Source organism: Engraulis encrasicolus, chromosome 2 (genome assembly GCF_034702125.1).
Source record: "Engraulis encrasicolus isolate BLACKSEA-1 chromosome 2, IST_EnEncr_1.0, whole genome shotgun sequence".
NCBI classification, from domain to species: Eukaryota; Metazoa; Chordata; class Actinopteri; order Clupeiformes; family Engraulidae; genus Engraulis; species Engraulis encrasicolus.
The window spans coordinates 13,126,159-13,147,669 of NC_085858.1; the positions used below are offsets into that span (position 1 = coordinate 13,126,159).

At 43.5% G+C, this 21,511-nt stretch overlaps 2 protein-coding genes and 1 long non-coding RNA gene across 3 annotated transcripts; 1 reads left to right on the forward strand and 2 right to left on the reverse strand.

The window, feature by feature from the left end:
• Positions 1-860: 860 nt before the first annotated feature.
• On the reverse strand, positions 861-2,700 carry LOC134460741 (GTPase IMAP family member 7-like). Its single transcript, XM_063213254.1, has 3 exons — positions 2,486-2,700; positions 2,123-2,182; positions 861-1,999 (listed from the first exon to the last, which is right to left on the reverse strand). Exons 1-3 carry the CDS (start codon positions 2,562-2,564, stop codon positions 1,164-1,166), a joined length of 975 nt encoding a protein of 324 aa, XP_063069324.1. The 5' UTR covers positions 2,565-2,700; the 3' UTR covers positions 861-1,163.
• Positions 2,701-5,881: 3,181 nt separating this feature from the next.
• Positions 5,882-21,445, reverse strand: LOC134460745 (GTPase IMAP family member 7-like). Its single transcript, XM_063213269.1, has 3 exons — positions 21,169-21,445; positions 21,002-21,079; positions 5,882-7,097 (listed from the first exon to the last, which is right to left on the reverse strand). Exons 1-3 carry the CDS (start codon positions 21,245-21,247, stop codon positions 6,295-6,297), a joined length of 960 nt encoding a protein of 319 aa, XP_063069339.1. The 5' UTR covers positions 21,248-21,445; the 3' UTR covers positions 5,882-6,294.
• On the forward strand, positions 16,503-19,735 carry LOC134460735 (uncharacterized). Its single transcript, XR_010037161.1, has 4 exons — positions 16,503-17,206; positions 18,126-18,282; positions 18,414-18,572; positions 19,308-19,735. It is a non-coding gene; the product is annotated as an uncharacterized LOC134460735 (long non-coding RNA).
• Positions 21,446-21,511: the final 66 nt, after the last annotated feature.

A 21,511-nucleotide genomic window follows, 5' to 3' on the forward strand; every position in this document is an offset into this window, starting at 1 on the left:
GGCAGGGTTATGATAAGGTCATGAGGGTGTTGGAAGGGTTATGATGAGGTCAAGTGGGCTTTTGTTCAGGAAATGTTTAGAACCACTGATCTATCACAATGATTTTCTAAGATACTAGACTCTAGGCCTACCTGGTACCTACTTGAGCCCACCTACTCTACAGTAGTAAAGAGTCTTTTGCTGTGAGTGAAACTAGCTGCCTAATTGAGTGGAAGAAAATTCAAAAGGTTGTCTTTATTAGACTTTACTAGATTTATTAAATTCTGTGAACGCATATATTTCCTAACCTCTCTGAATAATGTATGTGTCAATTGTCAGGGAATTTTGCAATCGTTTTGCACCTGTCTCGGTTTCAGTCACATTCAACTGGTCATGTGTTGTTCAGTACTGCTACATCCTCAAAGGCAAGACCAAGCAAGTTTATTAGTATAGTTCATTTACCTAGTGGTAAATACAAATAAAAGGGAAAAATAATGTGGAAAAAAAAACCAATACAGATAAAAGGATTAAAAAAATAGTTGTCCTGCTCCACCACACTTACTTGACACTTGGTATTACAAACACTGCTGTAATCTTAGAGGTCTAGTATATGAGTCATACTGAACCATTCTGTGTGTAAGTGGTAGTCCCACACTAGAAGGAATGACTTCACGTGAGAAAAATGACATAATTGCATGGGCGGTTCTAGACCGAAATTACCAGGGGTACTGATGTCAGGCCATTGTTTTTTCAGGGAGGCACATGAATTGGCAAAAGATATACATGTTTTTTAATGTTATGAATATATAATATACAAAAATGTGTATCATGTCGTGGTCATTGGCACAGGGCCACAACAGGGGCCAGGAGGAAATCTACAGGGGCCCTGGCCCACCCTGCTGACCCCTGTTTAGACCCGCCCATCGCCTACTTGAGCAGTTCTATACCTTCTATCAGATCAAAATGACAAGGGAATAAATGTATAATTCCATAAACAAAGATAAAGGCATTACATAGTATGTCAAACACGAATTCAATCCAAATACACTGTACATTACCACTCTGTTGTTATTCACATAGCAACAGTAAAGCCTGCATTGCAAGTCACAGCCATTATATTGCCCTGTTCTCTTGTGAACTCGGTTTGGAAAATGCTCCTCATTCTAGCCAGAAACTAGTTGTATTCATTTATGCAGACTCTTAAATCTGTCTTTTTTAAGTGTAGGCATTTTCTCCGCAAGGCTCCTCAGCTCCTCATCTGTGCTCCTCCACAGCTCCAACTTCTTCACTTCCAGTTCATAGCTGGTGTACAGAGTCTCCAGCTCCCTCTCCTTCTGGGAAATGTCCTCAGCCCTCTCCTCCATGTGCTTCTCTTGCCTTTGTCTGATCTGCCTCTCAGACCATGGGTAAAACTTGATCGGATAGCACTTGTTGCCATTCACCGCCAACATGGTGTCAATCCTTTCCATGAGTGAGGTCACCTGTGCCCGGTTGGCCATGTCCTTGTTGTTGAAAACTACAAATCCTCCACTGCATTTGCGTATCAAGTCCCTTAGCTCTTTGTCAGCACTGCTGATGACATCGCTAGGGGCTGTCCCTGCCAGGGAGTCACCGTGGGTGAACACCAGGATCGTGTACCACCAGACCTTTTTTCCAAACATGCGCTCAATGATCTTGAGGACGCGGATGTCGTCTTGAGTTAGATTCCCAAAGGGCAATGTGAACAGGAAGACATGTGGTCCAGGCTTGTAGAGTGATATATTTTTTAGAATCTCGCGAACAACTTTCTTCTCACCCCCCTTGGCATTTTTCAACCCCGGGGTGTCAATCACAGCCACAGGTCTTCCATCCACTGTTCCGGTATTTCGATCACAAAACTCTGTGATTCTGCCAAGTGACATGTTTACTGGGAAAGCTTCCTGACGGAGGATGGTGTTTCCAGTGGAACTCTTCCCAACCCCTCGCCTACCCAGCAACATGATGCGCCACTGCTCCATCCCTGCTGCACTAAAACCTGTATCTGATGATAAAACAATATTAAAAAAATGTTATTCACAATGCTTGCAAAATTTACTTTTTGAATATAAATTCAAATAGGACATGGGAAAAAGGAAATTAAGTGACAAAGTCCAATTAGGCCTACATTGTTCAGGCAGCTCCTCATATTCGTAAATGTTGCTCTGATTGTCGTCCTCTTCTTCGACTGTAAATAAATTACAAATATGTGTAAGAACTACATTCCACATGCTTCAAGTCATAGATTCAGTGACACTGTTTAAATACACGTGGATATGTAGCTCATTAGAGTGTTAGCCTTGAGTTGAGGCCCTATAGTACACCACTACATTATTTGAGATAGGCCTACTTAATGACATAAAACTATCTGTGTACTCACACAGGTTTGTGACAGATTTTGAATCAGGGATTGCTTTAGCTAGCACAAGACATTCTGACCATATTGTAGCATTTCAATATTCCATACGTATATATTCAGTATTTCACTTACCCATGCATGAGTCCTTCGTTAAATCATCTTCTTGACATTCAGCAGCATTGGCAACCCATTGTTTGTCCAAAGGAGTCATTGCCAAGTGTAATTCTGTATTAAATGTATGAGGAAAACAAAAGATAACTCTATATCGCTATATAGAATTTTAAAAAACGCTAATGCAATTGAAACTCCAAGTAACTTTACGTGCCATGGTTATCAGTTAACCATCTTCTCGAGTAACAAACAGCACAATGAGTCATGCAAGCGGAAGCCCAAAGAAAACTATGGCTATGTACAAGTCACATGTCCTTCTTTTAATGCGAAGAATGTTGCAACTTCAAGCAAACAGGTCACACTTCAGTCTGGAGGAACGAGAAAACCTGTTGAATCAGATGACGACACTGTTTAGGCTCTTTGGGATAGAGACAGTGAAGGGCGACAGGAAGTGAGTGGGTAGAGAGAGAGATGGGGTTGGAAAATGACCCAGGCTGGATTCGAAACTGGGTCCCCATGGGCATGCAAGCCCACATGTGTGGGCCTTAGCGCACTTCACCATAGCCCCAATGTGGGGAGCTTAGCACGCTGCACCACAGTGCATCCTCCGAGATGACCACACTTAATCAGACAAAGGTTTGTGTCAACATGAGGAATGTTCAATAAATCAGATAAAAATGTATTTTTATAGCACAATATCCTAATGACGGATTTGGTGGTGTTTTCTGCTCAGACAGTGATGGATGAGGGTGGTCATTGGGCTGGATTGCAAACTGAGCCCATCAGAAGCCAGTCTCAAATTGCAGTCAGAGCTGAGTTACCAGTTTGTCAGCATTCTACTGACTGTTTGTGTCCATGTTTATATGGATTTCCTTATAGTACATTGTACAGTCCTTTGTAGAACTTCTTTACATGTTTAAACTGGCATTAACATTATAGTGGCTACTTATGCATGGATTGTCATGTCACAAGGTCGATCTTGAACTAGTAGTTTCATGATCTTGGACTGTTTTACACCTTCAGTAGTTGGATTCCTCCAAACTTTACATTTTAACCAAAAGCATTTTGTTTAAGCATTATGTTTGCGTAGGTGAAATGTAATCTCAGTGAGAACTAGTTAAAACAGTGAGACAGATAAAAAGAGGTGGTCTTTTGGAGCCGGTTGACTGGTTTCCGACTAAGTGGGTGGAATTCCCGATTTTTCTGGGAATCAGAAAGCATATTTACATTGCTCTTGGCCTGACTAAGGTATTGCGTCACTAGGAGGGAGTGGCCTGGCTACCTCTCTCCACCTTTACTACAAATATAAATGGCGTAAAAAGTGGGATAACCTGTAAGGACATCAGAGGTGGGTCTAGTCAAACCTGTGCTGAATTTAGGCTGGCCAGAAACAAGCTGGAGCCTATTCCCACACCAGTTATGAGCTTACAGTACTTTGCAGTTCGCACTAGGTTGTGCTGTATTTTACTGTCAATATTTCAGGAAAGGGGAACTCAAGTGCAGGCACAGCTGAGACAGGCAGGCTTCAACAGAGGGGTTGATTTATTAAACAGAGAACTCAACACGTACAACCAACGCACAGAAGATTAAGCGAAAAACAAAACACTGCTATGAAAAATGCAAAGAAAGACCGGAAACAGAAAACACTGTACGCGTGAGTATGACCAGAGGTGCATCTTGTCACCAGGTAAGGCAGGCAGCCGCTTGGGGCCTCCAAAGCCTTTAGGTGGTGAATAACAGAATAGACTTTAAACTACGGTAGTAGCGATTTGTTGTGAATATTCGCTCGGGGCCCCAACTTACCCTAGAATCCCCTCTGAGCATGACACTCACATATGGCCAACAGAGGGAGGGCAGGTTTAACACTGACTCAACAAGGAACTAGAAACACTGGGGCATAACCACACAGACAATTATTCCTCAAGAAATTTGTTGTTCAACGAATTTGTCAAGTACTTAAATCCATACTGTATGTGTTCATTCACAGTCTTGATGACTTGAGTGAGAATCTACATTGCATTGCATGAGAAGGTGCGTCCAAACCTTGGGCTCACTGTAAGTTTAGATCTGGAGGAAGTAATCAAAGGTAAACAGGGAAACACACGAGACCATAAGTAGGAAAATACAAAAAAGCAATAAGAAAAACATTTAAAAACACACACACAAAACACGAGTACGAACCCTGACATTTAATGCATGTGACAGTGTTACCAAGATGAACCTGCAGACATTAATTTTGTCATCACAATTTACAGAGAAAAACAAGTATTTTAACCCCTTTCCACAGAGCCTATGTTATAAACTTACCATTACGTTGTAATGATGACAAAGTCTTAATCTGTTACTTAAGGGATAGAGCCCTTAGCAATGCTTACATATTTAACCAATAATTATAAAGTACTGTAACTAGTCATTTTATTTCGAAATAAATGTAGGCAAAGGAAGCATGTTTAATCAATATGGAGCGTAAATGTGAAAGTTGTTTTGAAGCAATGACTGTGTTGTTGCTTCCCCCTTCTGTCCTTATGATGTAGTGGCTTCTGTGTCCTCATTCAAACAAACAATTTCAGTCCTTCAGTATCATAGAGCATGCCTTCATACCATCTACATTCAGTTGACAATGTATAATCTCTGAAGGAAATTTCAAATAGATGTCTTGGCAGATAATCATTGTCCTCCTGAAAGTGAAAGTGAAAAGCCCAACTGGGAAACTTCAATTACCATTGTCCTTGTGACACAGCACTCCACAGTCCACAACTGAACACTGCACAGTGCACACAACGAAATTGCTTTTATGCCTCACCTGTGCAAGGGGTCAGCCCCCAATGGCGCCCAAAAGGGAGCAGTATACGGGGGGACGGTACCATGCTCAGGGTACCTATTTCATAGAGGAGGGGGGAGAGCACTGGTTAATTAGGCCTACTCCTCCCAACAACCTGGTGGGTCGGGAGTCCAACCGACAAGCTTTGGGCTATAAGTCTGACGCCCTAACCACTTCGCCATGACTGCCCTGCCCTCCTCAGCCAGTTGGTGAATTTCTTCGCTGGAATGTTCACACAATGATTACAATGACAATGTTTATCTGCAAATACACACGTTTGAGATGTCCGTGGAAGATTATATTTTCTCGACTGAATGTTCACATAACCCGGAATCAGCGTCAGGGGAATTCACGATTGTGGCAGTCCCTTGAATATCCGAGACTACTTTGTAATATGGTCCACAATGTTAAAAAACACATTTGGTATAATTATACTAGAGCAAGGCCAAACTGGGAGCTACATGAAGAGAACACAAGCCCAAGAAGGCACTCTTGATAATACAGTAGCGTGCAAACATATAAAGCACTTTTTTTATCAAATTTATAAAATTTCTGTATCAAGAAACAAAAAATAATCCAGGATAGTATTGGTCTTGTTCTTTATTTTATGCGATAGCTATAGCCAGTTTAGAAGAAGGGACTGACAATAATGTCAGGCATGGAAACTCTATAGGCTACTGAAAGGTAGCAATGAATTGGCCTGTTAATTAGATGAGCATAAATACGTGAACACAAAATTAGTGTAATGTCACTATTACCTGTTTCCAAGGTGTTTAAATACAAATGCTACAAAACATTTAGTCAGTAACAGTTTACACTTAGATTTCCTCAACTATTTGCCCTATGGCCGTGCCTTTTAGTGCCAATGCATATCTCCTCCCCAATGTATTTCGCATTCTGTCAACAAATTCATACTGTAGGCCCTATATAAAGTTACCTCATTGATCCCAAAGAGAAATGAGGGATGAACATGTCCCTAAAGTACTGCAACTGTAACTGATCTGAAACATCAAGATTTCTTGAACCTGGGTGGATTCTCTGCCTGAGTCCTCAGTTCCTCGTCGATGGTCCTCCACACCTCCACCATCTTCTCCTCCAGCTCTGCACCGCTGTAGACTGACTGCACCTCCTTCTCCCTCTCAGCAATGCCCTCGGCCACCTCCTCCATGTGCCTCTCCTGCCTCTCTCTGATCTTCCTCTCAGACCGAGGATAAAACTCCAGCGGGTACGGCCTATTGCCATTCACTGCCAACATGGTGTCAATCCTCTCCATGAGCAAGGTCACCTGTGCCCGGTTGGCCATGTCCTTGTTGTTGAAAACCACAAACCCTCCGGTGCATTTGCGGATCAGCTCCCGGAGCTCTTTGTCGGCTCTGCTGATGACATCATTTTGTGCATTCCCATCCAGGGACTCTCCACGGGTGAAGACGAGGACTACATATCTCCAGACCTTCTTACCAAACATGCCCTCAATGATTTTGTGAACACGGATGTCATCTTGTGTTAGATTCCCAATTGGCAACACGACCAAGAAGACATGTGGTCCAGGCTTGTAGAGAGATATGTTTTTTAGAATCTCACGAATCTTTTTCTTCTCCTCACCACTGGAATTTTTAAGCCCAGGGGTGTCAATCACAGCCACAGGTCTTCCATCCACTGTTCCGGTTTTTCGATCACAAAACTCTGTGGTTCTGCCAAGTGACATGCTTACAGAGAATGCCAGCTGCTGAAGAATGGTGTTTCCTGTGGAACTCTTCCCAACCCCTCGCCTACCCAGCAACATGATGCGCCACTGCTCCATCCCTGCTGCACCTGAGGGTGAAAGGATGCAGATCTTTTGACTTCATTTTTCCAAACTATTATCACCTTCATTATAAGTATGTTGATCTACTTATTATAGTCTTCTTTTTCCCAAAAAGTGTGCTCAACTCCAAAATGTTTTTTACAAGGTCTTCGGGTGTCAGCAAACAGTCGTGCACATTTCTTGTAGCCTACAAAAGCCACACTCTAAAGTGTACTTCTTGAATTTTATCTTAGTGGGTTAGCATACTAACCCACTAACAGGGCCGGTTCTGGCTTATTTGGTGCCCTAGGCGAGTTTGATTTCTGGCGCCCCCGCCCCCCCCTACCTTTGAAAGAAAAAAAAAATCTTTCTTATACCTCACAGAACACAATACTAATATCCTTAGTAAGCTTAACTAAATAGCATCAAGAACAATAACCGTTTTTCATCAAATGGATTTGTGGTTCTTTTTGACAGGCGACCAACACATCAGATTGAGTCGCATGAAAGTAGCTTCACTGTGTGGTGTGTTGGATGTGATGGTGGTGGGGCCCCGAACCCCAGATGAGAGGGAGGTTATCAATGTGTTTGAATTGTAACGTGAAATTGAAATGCCAGGAGAGTGATACAGTACATTTGCATGTAAAATGCATGTGTAGACAATAAGCCTACCAAGGAGGTCTGCATTGATCTACACTATCTACAGCATCACAAAGCATGGCAGCATAACAATTTTAATAAGCTACACATTTGTGCTGTCTTCCAAACCAATTTCATTTCTGGACTGGAAATAGTGGTGCATTTGTGAGTAGGAGAATGAGAAGGGGGCTATCTATGTGTTTGGAGGGACAGGGTGAGAGAAAGGGAGAAGAGCTGTCACGCTATTGAATTTCATAATATACAAAATATAGTAAATAGCCTCACTTGTCTGCTGTGCATGGTTCTGTTACATGATTAATGTAGGCTATGTCATTCTGGTCTGGAAATTAATGTTTTTTAAGCTTACAACAAGCAGGTAATTCATGTGGATGGAAGGAGATATGGCAGCTAAAATTGTTTTAAACATTGCACCAGTCTTACTTTACATTGCTTGTCAACCTATTATGATATCAGGTGGGTGTTAGTGAGTAGTGAGTAGGCTACTAACAGCTACTTTACTGGATTTCATTGCTTGGCATACTTGGCTAATGTTAGCATGCTAACTAGCGATTTCTCTGATCAAAAACAAAGCTCTTTTTCTCTCTAATTCCAAATAGTAACCTCATAACTATTAGGCTTTCCATAATCACAAACGGTTGCTGATTAAATCACATAGTTCCAAAACACCCTCTGAAACTCCTGCATCATGCAATGAGTGGTTTAATGAGAACATAATAATCTCCATCCAGCAGAGCAGCACTACTGTTTGCGCTTGCCCCCTCTGTCTCTCGAGTGAGACAAATTCAAAATAGACCGCATGCTGTCACTCGTCCCGCCCCCTTTCTCAGAACTGTCTGTTTATTGGTTCACAGACTTCCCAGAGACAGTTGGAAGAGATATTACTATTGGCTGAGGGGCGCTTTGCCGTGAGGAGCGCTTTCGCCACTCTTTGTTGATTGCGACTTCATAAAAAAAACTTCATATCGCAAAATTACGCATAGGCCGGAAGGTGACCCTCGAAAAGTGCTTCAGAAACCGAACTTCGCTCCACAGCCTCCGAACAAACAGACATTCAGTTCATAAAAAAGAAAGACTTATATAGAGGATTTAAAACCTCTGTTCGGAATAGTCCGCACTGCAAGGCTATTCAAATTCGCAACGTGTAATGACGAACTACTGTCTCCGAGGCGTATGTGAAGTGTTATTGTATAATAATAACTTAATACACAAGGACGAGGAGTCTCGGATATAAAGCTCAGCTGATTACTGTTTACTGGGCAACTGGTAACTAACAACAACCGATAGACACATTACAGAATACAGTGCAACTGCGCGGCCAACATTCTATATATTACTCCGCGTAGGGTAATAGTGCAGTTAGATCACATATCACAACATCCCCCCTGTTTAACTATAAAAACAATCCAATAAATATTTCATTAAGTTCTACGCTTATACATTAGCTTCATATTACTTCAACCATAAATATTTCATTTAAAAAGTTCAACTTCACTGTTAAGCAAAAGGCATATTAAATTAATTCAAGACATATTGACATATTGTTCAATTTTGGTAATCACTATAAATTGACAACTGGAACTCTTTTTTTTTTTTTTTTTCATTTAGAAAATCATTCACTCAGTCTCTTAGCTGAACGAAGTTGAAAAACATGTCTTACTGGACGTAGTCCTTAAAGCGCGCTGGCTTGACCACATCCCTTCCGTATCGTGTACGGACTGGCGGAGGGTAGTTGGTGTTTAGATAGATAGATAGATAGATAGATAGATTATTTATTTGTCCTTTCGGAAATTTGTTCTGTGCCATTTTCAGTGCATCTGATACAATTACAAAGACATTACAATAAACAAGAACACAATAGACAAACACGACCCCCGCCTCCCCTCCCTCTATAGGACAAAAAGACAGGTTGACAAAAAACCCAACATAAACACAGTAAAGTGCAGTATTCAGTACCAAAGTGCAGTGTGCTATTCAGTCTAACTTACAGTTGTCTTATTTAGGATGGATATACTAGTAGGTATAAATGATTGGCGGGCTCTGTTTGTCTTAAATGAGGGCATCCTAAACCTCCTACCTGAGGGCAACAACTCATATGCTTGCTGTAAGGGGTGGGAGAGATCCTCACATATGGTATTTGCCTTCTTTACCACCCTTGCTTCAACAGTCATGGCCATGCTATTTAGTGGCTGGCAAGCAATCTTGCTGGCCATGTTGATTATCTTATGCAGCTTATTTTTATTAACAACAGACAGGGAGAAGTACCAGGCCACAGAACAGAAACATAAAATGCTTTCAACAAAAGAATGATAAAAAACCCGCATCATTTCCCTATCCACTTTAAATTGTCTTAACTTTCGCATGAAGTACAGTCTCTGCATTCCCTTTTTGTAAATAGTATCGGTGTTACAGCTCCAAGTTAATTTGTCATCTATTACAGTTCCCAGATATTTATAGTTTTTCACCACCTCAATGTCTTCCCCATGTATGACCATGTTCTGATGGGTGTGTCTCCCCGTTCTAAAATCCACAATGAGTTCTTTTGTCTTTCTTGTATTTAGAAAAAGACAGCTGGACTCACACCACTCTACAAACTGATCCACACAGGCCCTGTATTGGGTCTCATTATTGTCTTTAATTAACCCCACTATGGCTGTATCGTCTGCGAATTTAATCGTGACATGATCAGTTGTATTGCTTCTACACTCATTTGTGTAGAGTGTAAAGAGCACAGGGGAAATTACGCTCCCTTGTGGAGCCCCAGTGTTAGTAAAAATTGGGGAGGACACAGCTTTGTTTACCCGAACACACTGTGTTCTCTCGGTCAGAAAGGACTCAACCCATTTTATTAAGTTTGAATTCACACCCAGGTTTAAAAGCCTCTCCATCATAAGATGGGGCCTAATGGTGTTGAACGCGGACGAGAAATCTATGAAGAGAACCCGAGCATATTGTTTGGGCCTGTCTAAGTGGCAATATATGTTGTGGAGCATGTACAATAGAGCATCATCTGTGCTCCTCATAGCCCTATAGGCAAATTGTAAAGGGTCAGTACTATGCTGCACTTCCCTCAGAACATGTTTTAAGACAATCCTCTCAAGACTCTTCATTATGATTGACGTAAGGGCCACTGGGCGATAGTCATTTAAAACGCATGGTTTTGGTACCTTCGGGACTGGTACTATAACTGAAGATTTCCAGACCTTGGGAATATAATGTGTCTCCAGAGACATTTGAAAAATATGTGCAAAGACATAGCTTAGCTGCTCACTGCACTCTTTAAGAACCCTTCCTCTTACATGATCAGGGCCAGATGATTTTTTGGGGTCAACTCTATTAAAGATTCTACGCACCTCATCATCAGTTACCCTGATAGAGGGGGTGTCATAATTGTTGTCTAGGCCTAGTTGTTCTCTAATTGCGTTGCGTTGTGATACAAAATCTGATGTTTCAAATCTGGCATAGAAATTATTCAATTCATTTGCAAACATTACATCATCTCCATCTGTAGTAATGTGTGTTTTCTTATCCTCCTTTCCAATCATTGTATACATCCCTTGCCATGCATGCCTTAGGTCATTTCCTCTCATTTGCGCTTCAATCTTCAGTTTGTAATTTTGTTTGCTGTTGTGTATTATCTGTCTAATATCCTTCCGAATATCGTTCATCTTTAACATGTCCCCCTGTTCAAATGCCATTCTTTTCCTTTTCAGTGCTAGTTTTAATTCTTTATTAACCCAAGGTTTATCATTTGGAAAGACTCTGAAAGTTTTATCTGGAATTACACAGTCCACACAAAAAAGTATGTAGTCCGTGACAACAGAGTTCAGTTCTTCTAAATTCGCGCTTGTGTCCACAAAGGTATCCCACGCAGTACAGTCAAAGCATCCTCTAAGACGTTCAATAGATTCATCAGTCCATCGTTTAATTGTCTTAATCTCTGGTTTCCGCGACTTCAACTTTTGTTTGTACTGTGGGACAAGGTGGATAACATTGTGGTCCGAATCCCCAAGCGGGGCTTTTGCATAGCATTTGTAAGCGTCTTTAATATTCCCAAAGCATAGATCTAGGGTTTTCTCCTTCCTAGTCGGACACTTGACATATTGATAGTAATTAGGCAACACACTTTTGATGGAACATCCATTAAAGTCTCCGAGAATAAACTTTGGGGCGTCGGGAGCAATGTTTTCTATTTTTGTCACTGCGTCGCATATCCGATTTGCGGCAGCCTTTGTGTTCGCCCGTGGGTGTATGTACACAACGGTGACGAATACTTGGCCAAATTCCCTGGGCAAGTAAAAAGGCCTCAGCGACAGGGATAACAGCTCAATGTCCTCCGAGCACTGAGAGTCTCTGAGTGTGTAGTTATTGCACCATGCCTCATTTATGTATACGCACACTCCCCCACCCAGCTTTTTGCCGGTTACTTGTGCGTCTCTGTCCAACCTAATCGGGTCACAGAATCCTGGAATTCTCAGGGATGAACTGTCAGTCCTATCCTTGAGCCACGTCTCCGTGAAACACAGCAAACAACTTTCTCGAAAATCAGAAAGGTACCTCACTGCCGTTCGTAGCTCTGTCAGTTGTTTCAGCAAGGAGCGGGCGTTCGCCAAGATGATAGTAGGCAGAGGTGGTTTCCTCCCCCGTGCGCGTACCCTGCAGCGTACTCCACCACGTCGGCCTCTTTTCCTCCTCACTGTTTCGGGCCGCCTTGTACACTCCTCAGGCAGATTGACTGGAAAGTTGCTGGTCTGCAAATCTCGCCATTGCAGTAGTTGGTCTCGGCTGTAGCGTAGGATCTCATTAGCTGTAACAGCGATCCTCTCCGGAGTTTGGCCAGTGTGCAGTGAGAGAATGGCCGACGGTAGCAACAGGTGGATTGCCAGGATCATGAGCAGAAACACCTGTAGACGCATCCTGCTTGAAGTTGATGTTTTCCTTGGCAGAGATCAAAACATCCAAAACCGTGTAGGCCGGGTTTTTTGTAACAAAAGACAACGTTAAACATAAACTATAACAAACAAACAAATAGTTCAGACGCACTGACAGGCACTCGTCGCCGCAGTGCAGCGCCGGAAGTGGTGCTCTACTTACAGGTTCACAGGATGGTGCAGTCTCTGTCTGTTCACTGTGACCTCGCCGTTTACCCAGCCTTTGTGGCATTGCCAGGTGTGTTCTGCTCACAGCAGGTTGTTGTGCTTGTGTAGTGTGCTGTTGTTGTGCTTGTGTAGTGTGCTGTTGTTGTGCTTGTGTAGTGTGCTGTTGTTGTGCTTGTGTAGTGTGCTGTTGCTGTGTCTGTGTGGTGCGCTGTTGCTGTGTGTGTGTAGCGTGCTGTTGCTGTGTCTGTGTGGTGTGCTGTTGTGTGGGTGCGGGTGTGTTGTAGGGGCCCCGTAGGTGACTCCTGCAGCGCCTCAGCATGCGCCCATTGGGTGTCTGGATGATGTAGCTCCTTGGCTCCTGGCATTTCTGCTGGACGACTGCTGGGTGCCAGGTCCTCCTCTCCTTGTTCCACACCGTGACATGCTGTCCAGGCTGGAGTGGAGGCAGTTCTCTGCGGCAGCTGCGGTCGTGGTGGTCCTTCATCGCAGCTGCTCTGTGGGCCAGGTGTTGATGGTGTTGTTCTTTCCCCGGCTCTGCTCGGCTTGGCAGTAGGGTGGTGACAGGCCTGCCGAAGAGCAGTTCTGCAGGTGAAGGCAGCTTGCTGTCGATTGGTGTTGCCCTGACTTGCAGCAAGGCAATGTGGAGGTCGCTTTTGTCCTGAAGTGTCTTCTTGACGATGCCTTTGATGTGTCTGACATGCCTTTCAATGAACCCGTTGCTTTTGGGGTAGTGGGGAGAGCTGGTGACATGTGTGATTCCCCATTTTTTCACGAAAGCTTGGAAAGATTGTCCCATATACTGTGCTCCATTGTCTGTAAGGATTTCGTCTGGCCGGCCAAACAGAGACATGTAGGACTGCATTTTTTGTGTGATTGCATGACTAGATACTGGAGTGGGCATTTCATCAACAAGGGGGTATTTTGTGTATCTGTCTACAGTCAATAGGTAGTGGCGTCCATTGGTTTCAAACAGGTCAGAGGCTATAGATTGCCACGGCCTGGATGGTATCTCATGTGGCTTGAGAGGCTGTTTTGGGTTGGCATCTTGGTTTTCCTTACACACATCGCACAATCTGCAAACTCTTTCAATGTCATCATTCATGTTAATCCAATACACACTTTCTCTTGCCAGTCTACGTGTTTTCTCTATGCCTTGGTGTGCTATGTGTAATTGTGCGAGTATGTCTGCAGTCATGGTGTCAGGGATAAGTACCTGTCTCCCTTTGAAGATGACTCCTGACTCCGTGGAAAGTTCATCTCTGAAGGACCAGTATTGGCGTAACTCTTTGGGTAAGTCCTTGATGTTTTCAGGCCATCCCTGCTGGATGAGTTCTGTCAGCGCGCAGAGGTTTGGATCGTCAGCAGTTTGGCTTCGCAGAGAGTCCTGTTTTTCAGGTGAAAAGTTGACAATGGCGATGGTGAGCCTCTCTGGATCTTCAAACTGTGCGTCGATGCCGTCTATCCGCTCATCCAGCTCGATGTCGCCGTCGTTCTCTGGGTTCGGAAGTCTGCTGAGGGTGTCTGCCAGGACCATTTCAGCGCCAGGTCGGTATCTCACTTCGTAGTTGTAGCCTTGGGTCTTGATCAGCATGCGCTGGAGTCGGGGTGGTGCAGCATGCAGTGGCTTGGAGCAGATGGTGACGAGTGGCTTGTGGTCTGTAATCACAGTGAATGACTTCCCATACAGGTAAGTATGGTATCTCTGCATTCCATACACAATTGCAAGCATCTCACGTTCTATGTTGCTGTACCTGGATTGGCAGTCGGTCAGGGTCTTGGATCCGAAAGCGATGGGTCTGTTGTTCTGCACCAGTGCTATGCCAAGGCCTTTCTGTGATGCGTCCACTTCCAGTGTCAGGGGTGTGCTGGCGTCGTAGTACTTCAGGCACGCATCCTCTGTGATGGCAGATTTCAAGTCGTCGAAGCATTTCTGGTGGTCAGCTTCCCACAGCCACAAGGCGTCATTTTTTAGCAGTCCTCTCAGTGTGTGCGCTTTCTCTGCAAATTTTGGTATGTATGTGGCAAGGTAGGTTAACATGCCTAAAAATCTGTGTAGCTCATCTTTGTTTCGTGGTGTTGGCATTTTTTTAATGTCTCTAATCTTTGCGGGGTCAGGTTTAATGCCACTGTCAGTGTACAGGTTGCCAAAAAATGAAATATTGTTCTGTTTGATGACACACTTGTCACTGTTAAACACCATACCTGCCTCTGCAGCGCGCTCCATCAGTGCTGTCAGGTTCTTGTCGTGCTCCTCTTCATCTTTCCCATAGATAACGATGTCATCTGCGATGCTGGCCACGCCCTGGAGTCCCTCCAGGATTTGGTCCATCTTGGCCTGGAAGAGATCCTGAGACACACTCAGCCCGAACGGCAGACGTTTCCAGCAGTATCTGCCGAAGGGAGTGCGGAACGTCGTGAGGATTTGGGACTCTTCATCCAGATGTATGGACCAGTATCCTGCTTTCGCATCCAGCTTGCTGAAGATCTTTGCATTTGCGAATCTGGGATTCAGTTCCTCTACGGTGGGTATCTTGTGTGGGCATCTCCTCAGGCTGGCATTGAGTTTTTGAGGGTCGAGGCAGATGCGCAGGGATCCGTCTTTTTTCGTGCTGTACGCGAGGCTGGAGCACCAGTCAGTGTGGTGTTCTACTTTTCTCAGGACGTCTTGTTGCACGAGCTTGTCGAGTTCACCTTGGAGCTTGTCTTTAATATGAATACTGCATTTTCGTGGTGGGTCTATGAATGGTTCGGCGTCGGGCTTCAGTAAGAGCTTTGCAGTTCCTTCAAAGTTGCCAATTTTGTCGAATTGATTGGGGTACGCTCTCATGAGGTCAGTACAGGTGGTTACTTTCAAATGTTGTGGTGGTTGTCTTTCTTTCTTGATGTTGCCAGTCTTTCTCTTTACATGCAGTGTCACAAGGTTAAGCAGCTCGCTGGTGGGTAATCCAACAACAGCGGGTCCTGGTACGTCCACAACATAAAACTTGGTGCTCACCCATCTGGAGTCCTTGTACTGGCACGGGATGTTGATGGTACCAAGGCATCGTATTTCATGTCCACTGTATGCTGACAGCTTCATGTTGGTTTTCTGCAGGCGTTGGTATGCACTTGTGTCGTTGCCATACATCTGCCTGAATGTTCGCAGTGGAAGGGTGTTCCCCGATGCCCCTGTGTCAATTTTCAGCCTGAGTGTGTGTCCATGGCCTGGTACATCGGGTGGCTTCACGCTGAGTGTCGTGTAGGCTTCGTCTCTGGGTGAATTGCTGCTGATGCTGTGCATGCATTTCTCGCTGATGGTAATGGAGTGGAACTGTTGGTAGTAGTCTTCATCCTCTGAGTCCTCACAGTCGACTGCATCGACTCTGGCTCTATGGTGTGGCTTGTATCTCCCCCTGGTTGCCTGGTGTTGATTGTAGTAGTGCTTGTTTGGTGGTGGTGGTGGTGGTGGTCGGGGCTTACTTGATCTCTGTGGAGTGTAGCCTGGCTGTTGTTGTCTGTTCTTCCTGCAGCACCTCGCCCAGTGTCCCTTCGCACCACACGCAGAGCATTCGTCGTTGTAGGCAGGGCACTGACGCGGTGGATGGGTTCTGCTGCAGTTCTGGCATGCCCGTCCTCGGTGGATGGCGTGGACCTTTTCGGCAGTGGTCATGCCCAGTTGGTTTAACTACTGTCTCCGAGGCGTATGTAGATATTCGGCCGGCGTAATAATACTTTTCGCCTCGAGAGGTGCCACGGTTGAAGCGTCATCAGAAGGAACGAATCAGCTAACTGCTATGTCAGCTGAGATGAGGAGTAAACGGAAGTAGCATGGCTACCGAAGGAGCTGGTCGATAATCTAGTAGTACCGAGGAAGACGAAATCTCGACCGAAAATGTACAAAAAAAAGACATCTTCGAAACGCAAGTTGTGTTACATGCATATATCTTCGGTCAAGCATGAAGAAACACAGAATTTCACCAATATACGGTGGAATACATATCGAAATTTTCGGCAGCGGCTAGGGTGAGTGCAGAGACGTAGTAGAACATTTTAAGCAATGTATTGAGTTGGAGTTTGACGAAATTCCCGAGGATGCGGCTCTCCATCCCACATGCTACCGGAGGTTTATTGACAAGCGGGAAATTGAACGAGTCACACGGCGTGTCTTGCGAGAGGCAGAGAGGGGAGATGGCCAACAAGACCCCCGAACTAGCCAGGCTACCTCCGCTTTATTGGCTGTGACCACCACTCCGACCAGGAAACTGCGATCCAGATCAAGCTTGGCCATCACGAGCTCTGGCCCCGTTCTTCCTGCTGTCTGCATGATTTGCAAGAAAGACAGCAAATTTATCGTCGCGAGTGGCAGACGTCAAAGAGAACGAAAACACAGACTTTAACCGCAGGTAAGATTACTCTCACCCCCACCACACAGTCTATGCGAATGCATCCCATCCCCCAAATCACACACACACACACACACACACACACACACACACACACACACACACACACACACACACACACACACACACACACAGATGTTAGTAGAAGTTGACTGACTATCTAGCCCACACTGCTGCACAATCATTGTTTTTTTGTCTAATTCTAATATGAATGCACGTGTGAATTGGCATAATGTGTTATGTGTGTGGGTGTGAAATTACATTCCAATAGCCTGCAAAACATCCCCATGCCTATAGTACCCCCAGTGTTTTAGGTTTTAGGTGTTTAAATGAATCACACTTTGTCTTAAATAGGATAGGGTATGTTTATATGGATGTCAAAGCATGCCTGATGTTGATATGACTCTGAATATCTGTTCAGAAATGTGGCTCCTCAGCCTGATGGCCTGTCTGGTTAAGACACTGCTTCTGCCATCCCATCCCCCGTGCCATTCCCCTACCCCCCACTGCCCCCCTCTCTCACTTGAACACTTGGGATTTTTCCGCTTCTGTCCCTGGGCAGCCTCAGTGACCAGGCTCAAGAGGTGTGTCCTGGCTGTGCTGTACATCTGGGTGCTTAACCCCTTAGCACAGCACCTATGTTATAACCTTACTGTCACCAAAATTTTAATATGTATGTCTTAATCTGTTACACTGCACTGTCATAGCAATGTTGTTATGATGTAGTTTTCAGCAAATAGTGAATAGGCCCGCTGGCAACCCCATCTGCACTGCAGTAAGAGGCTACGGAATGCTTTTTTGGGGGGTGCAACACCCATCGCCATTTTTTTTTTTTTTTTACAATACCACTCCACCAGGAAAAATGTCTAATTGTTTGCCAGTCTATTTATTCATTCTTTTTTCTTTTCTTTTGTACAAGGCAAGTTGCAGGAAGCAGCTGAAGTAAAGGAAGCCAAGAGCATCCTCATTCACATCAAGGACAGAGACTGTGTGGCTCTGGAGGTGCAGTACCACAGAAGTTGCTACAGAGAGTACACAAGGTTTTTGAGTGAGCCTGTCAGAGCAGAGAAAGAACAGTAAGTCAATCTTAATTTTATATAGAAACACAGTACAATGTGTGTCCTATGATTGAGACAGTTTGTTCTCACAACATGGATCTCACAAAGAAAGCTCTCACAACACACATCTTCTTCTATATTTTTGTAAGGATTGGGCCAACATTTGATCTGAGCTACAAGTTATTCTGCGAGAGGGTAATCCGCTAAAGGCTACTGATCAACCAAGAGGTGCTGAGGATGAGCCAACTGAGGAAGGACTTTATTGCCCTTGTGCAGTCAAGTGAAGGTGTTGATGCTTCAACCTACAGGTAAATTGCAAGTCAGTGTATTACGAATTTGTCAAATCCAAGGGAAAGTTCACACATGTGACTTAAAGGACCACTTCAGTCAATTTCAATATGCTGTTGTATTGCTCATACCCTTAACTTGTCAGTACCCGGTGATGGCACATTTTTCGGCTCAGCCCTTTCCGAGATATGAGCTATTGTAATGGGGGCAGCATTTGTTTACATTGTTTACAACATAGGCCTACTCCAAATATTTAAAGGGTGTCGCTGTTTGCTAGTTGTCGGCTGATGTTGTATAACCTTTTGGATGTTTTTGGGAATAAATAAAAATGTTTTTTGAAATGTAAACAAAGCGCTGCCCTCATTACAATGACCAGAATCTCGGAAAAGGCTGAAGAAGAAGAAAAAAAAATCTCTAGTACTGACACGTCCAGGGTAGTGTGAGCATTACAACTGCATGTTGAAATTGACTGAAATTATTCTCTAACACTCTGCTTGTCATCTGCACATACTGTACTTGTAATATTTTGAAATAAGGAGGATGGCAGTTTTCTTGATAGTGTGATGTTCGTTACAGTATGTGCTTCCCTTGGGAATACTTGGTATTATATCTGTTGCATAGCAAGTAAACTCCACCAATATTATTTATTCATTCCGAGTTAATGTGTGAGGGTGGCTATTGCATATCAGCGACTACATGAAGCCCCACTATGCTTGTACTGATATGCCTCTTTTTTTGTTGATTTGTGTTTACAGACAGGATATATTGAAGAAGAGGCTCAGTCGTGATTTTCCTCAGCTAGTGTTCCACACCCCCGCCAAACGCAACACATCTGAACTGGTTTTTGCTGAGAACTTGTCGACGAATGCAGTCTTGGACTTGTTACCATCAGGTGCGGAGACGACTCAGTCCAGCGAAATGAGCCAGACAGACAGCGACACAGAAAGGAGGAAGTCAAAGCAACCAACCACAGCAGAGGAGACACGGACACTTTACACAGCAGCTTTGCTTTTGAAGAGGCTGCTTAGTCACAGTCCTGGCATGTCATGCCCATGGCCCCCAACTGCAGTAAACTTCAATCTCACTGAAGTCATTTGCTGTGGCATGCGCAAAAGATGTGTACCTGGATGCTTTCACACAGTTCATGAAAATGCCGGTTCATGTGTATGCCACTTGTTTTGATTTTTTTATTTGCTGCATAGTTATTAGTGAATAAATGAATACATGAATACCTGAATGGTCCTTATCATTGATCATTAGATTATTTCCATTTATTAATGTGAATATGAAAAGGTAACCTTATCATCCACTTGCATAATAGTTGTTGGTGCTATAAACAAAGCACTGTTACAATCACTTAGAGGGTTATCAATAGCCTGGGTTATCTATAGCCTACTTATTGTAATTGTTTCCATTAATTGCTCAAAACCACAGTATGAAATGTCAATTGCAAAATTGTGCCTTGTGCTGTAAATAAAGCACTGTTTATGATTTATTTAGAACTTATCCCAATCCAGAGATATATGCATGAGTATTATTTTCGATAATTGTTATTATATGTGAACATGAAAAGGTAACCTTATCATCCACTTGCACAATAGTTGTTGGTGCTATAAACAAAGCACTGTTTGGAGTTACAATCACTTAGAGGGTTATCAATAGCCTGGGTTATCTATAGCCTACTTATTGCAATTGTTTCCATTAATTGCTCAAATCCACAGTATGAAATGTCAATAGCATAATTATGCTTTGTTCAGTAAATAAAGCATTATTTATTATTTATTTAGAATTTGTCCCAATCCAGAAATGTAGGCACGAGTATTATTTTTGATAATTGTTATTATATACCCTCTTCAAAAGGGTATTTTGGGAGATTCTTATAGGTAGGTCAGACAGACGGCTTGTCATTATTTTCAGTTTTTCAAACGGCTTGCCACTTTTTCCCCGTAAATCGGCTACCTGATTGGTTTAAAACGGTCACATGGTCTCCAGTGACGTAAAAATCGTCATTCCCTACAGAGGGTAAGATTTCTTACTAAAATGTCACCGTTTTAATTACGTGCACGATTACATGAAGCGGACATTTCACGGTAAGTTGAACATAGCTTTGGTCGTTTCATCATCTAAGGGACCTGCTGTTCGGAAGCTGTGGAGCGAGGTTGAACGAAAAGGGCTGTCACCCTACGGCCTAGCATAGGAGAGCGCCATTTCGGCGCCCCTTCTTCACATGGCGCTCTAGGCGACCGCCTAGCCGGCCTATGCTAAAAACCGGCCCTGCCCACTAAGATAAAATACAAGAATTACACTTGAGAGTGCGGCTTTTCTACAAGACATCTACTTATCATAGGCAGACAACATGGTTGCGGTTTTTACAAATGTACAAATATTAAATACAAAAAAAATCTTTTTTTTAAAAAAAGTTTAAAAATAATATTTTATGACTACTTACCAGATATATTCTTATCATCAGGTGCACCCATATTGATTGTATTGATTGATTGTGTGTCAGAGTCATCATCTAACTCAACTGTTGACAAATATAAAATCTTATTATTTTAGGAGTTGGAAACTCAATCACAAAAACGGCACTGATCACAAATAACACCATGCACTTACAATTTAGTGGTGAGTCCTTAGTTAAGTCTGGATCCTGCTTCTTTTCAGAACCACCATGGGTAACCCATTTTGAATCCATTATCAAGTAAAATCCAGTCGAAAACTTCAGAACACTAAACTAATGTATACATCCACCTATTACACATAGAGTAATGTAAATATCTGTGAGTTTTTTCCCTCTGAGCAATGCTCAAAAAAACTATTCTCTTTTTGTAAAACTCAAACTTGTCTGTTGCTAAAATGCCCTCCCTGCGCAGCCCCTGAATTATGTGCTTCGGGAGCCAGTAAAGGATGAGAATGACTTGACTCACCAACGTCAGGTGGATACCTTTCCTGCTTATTA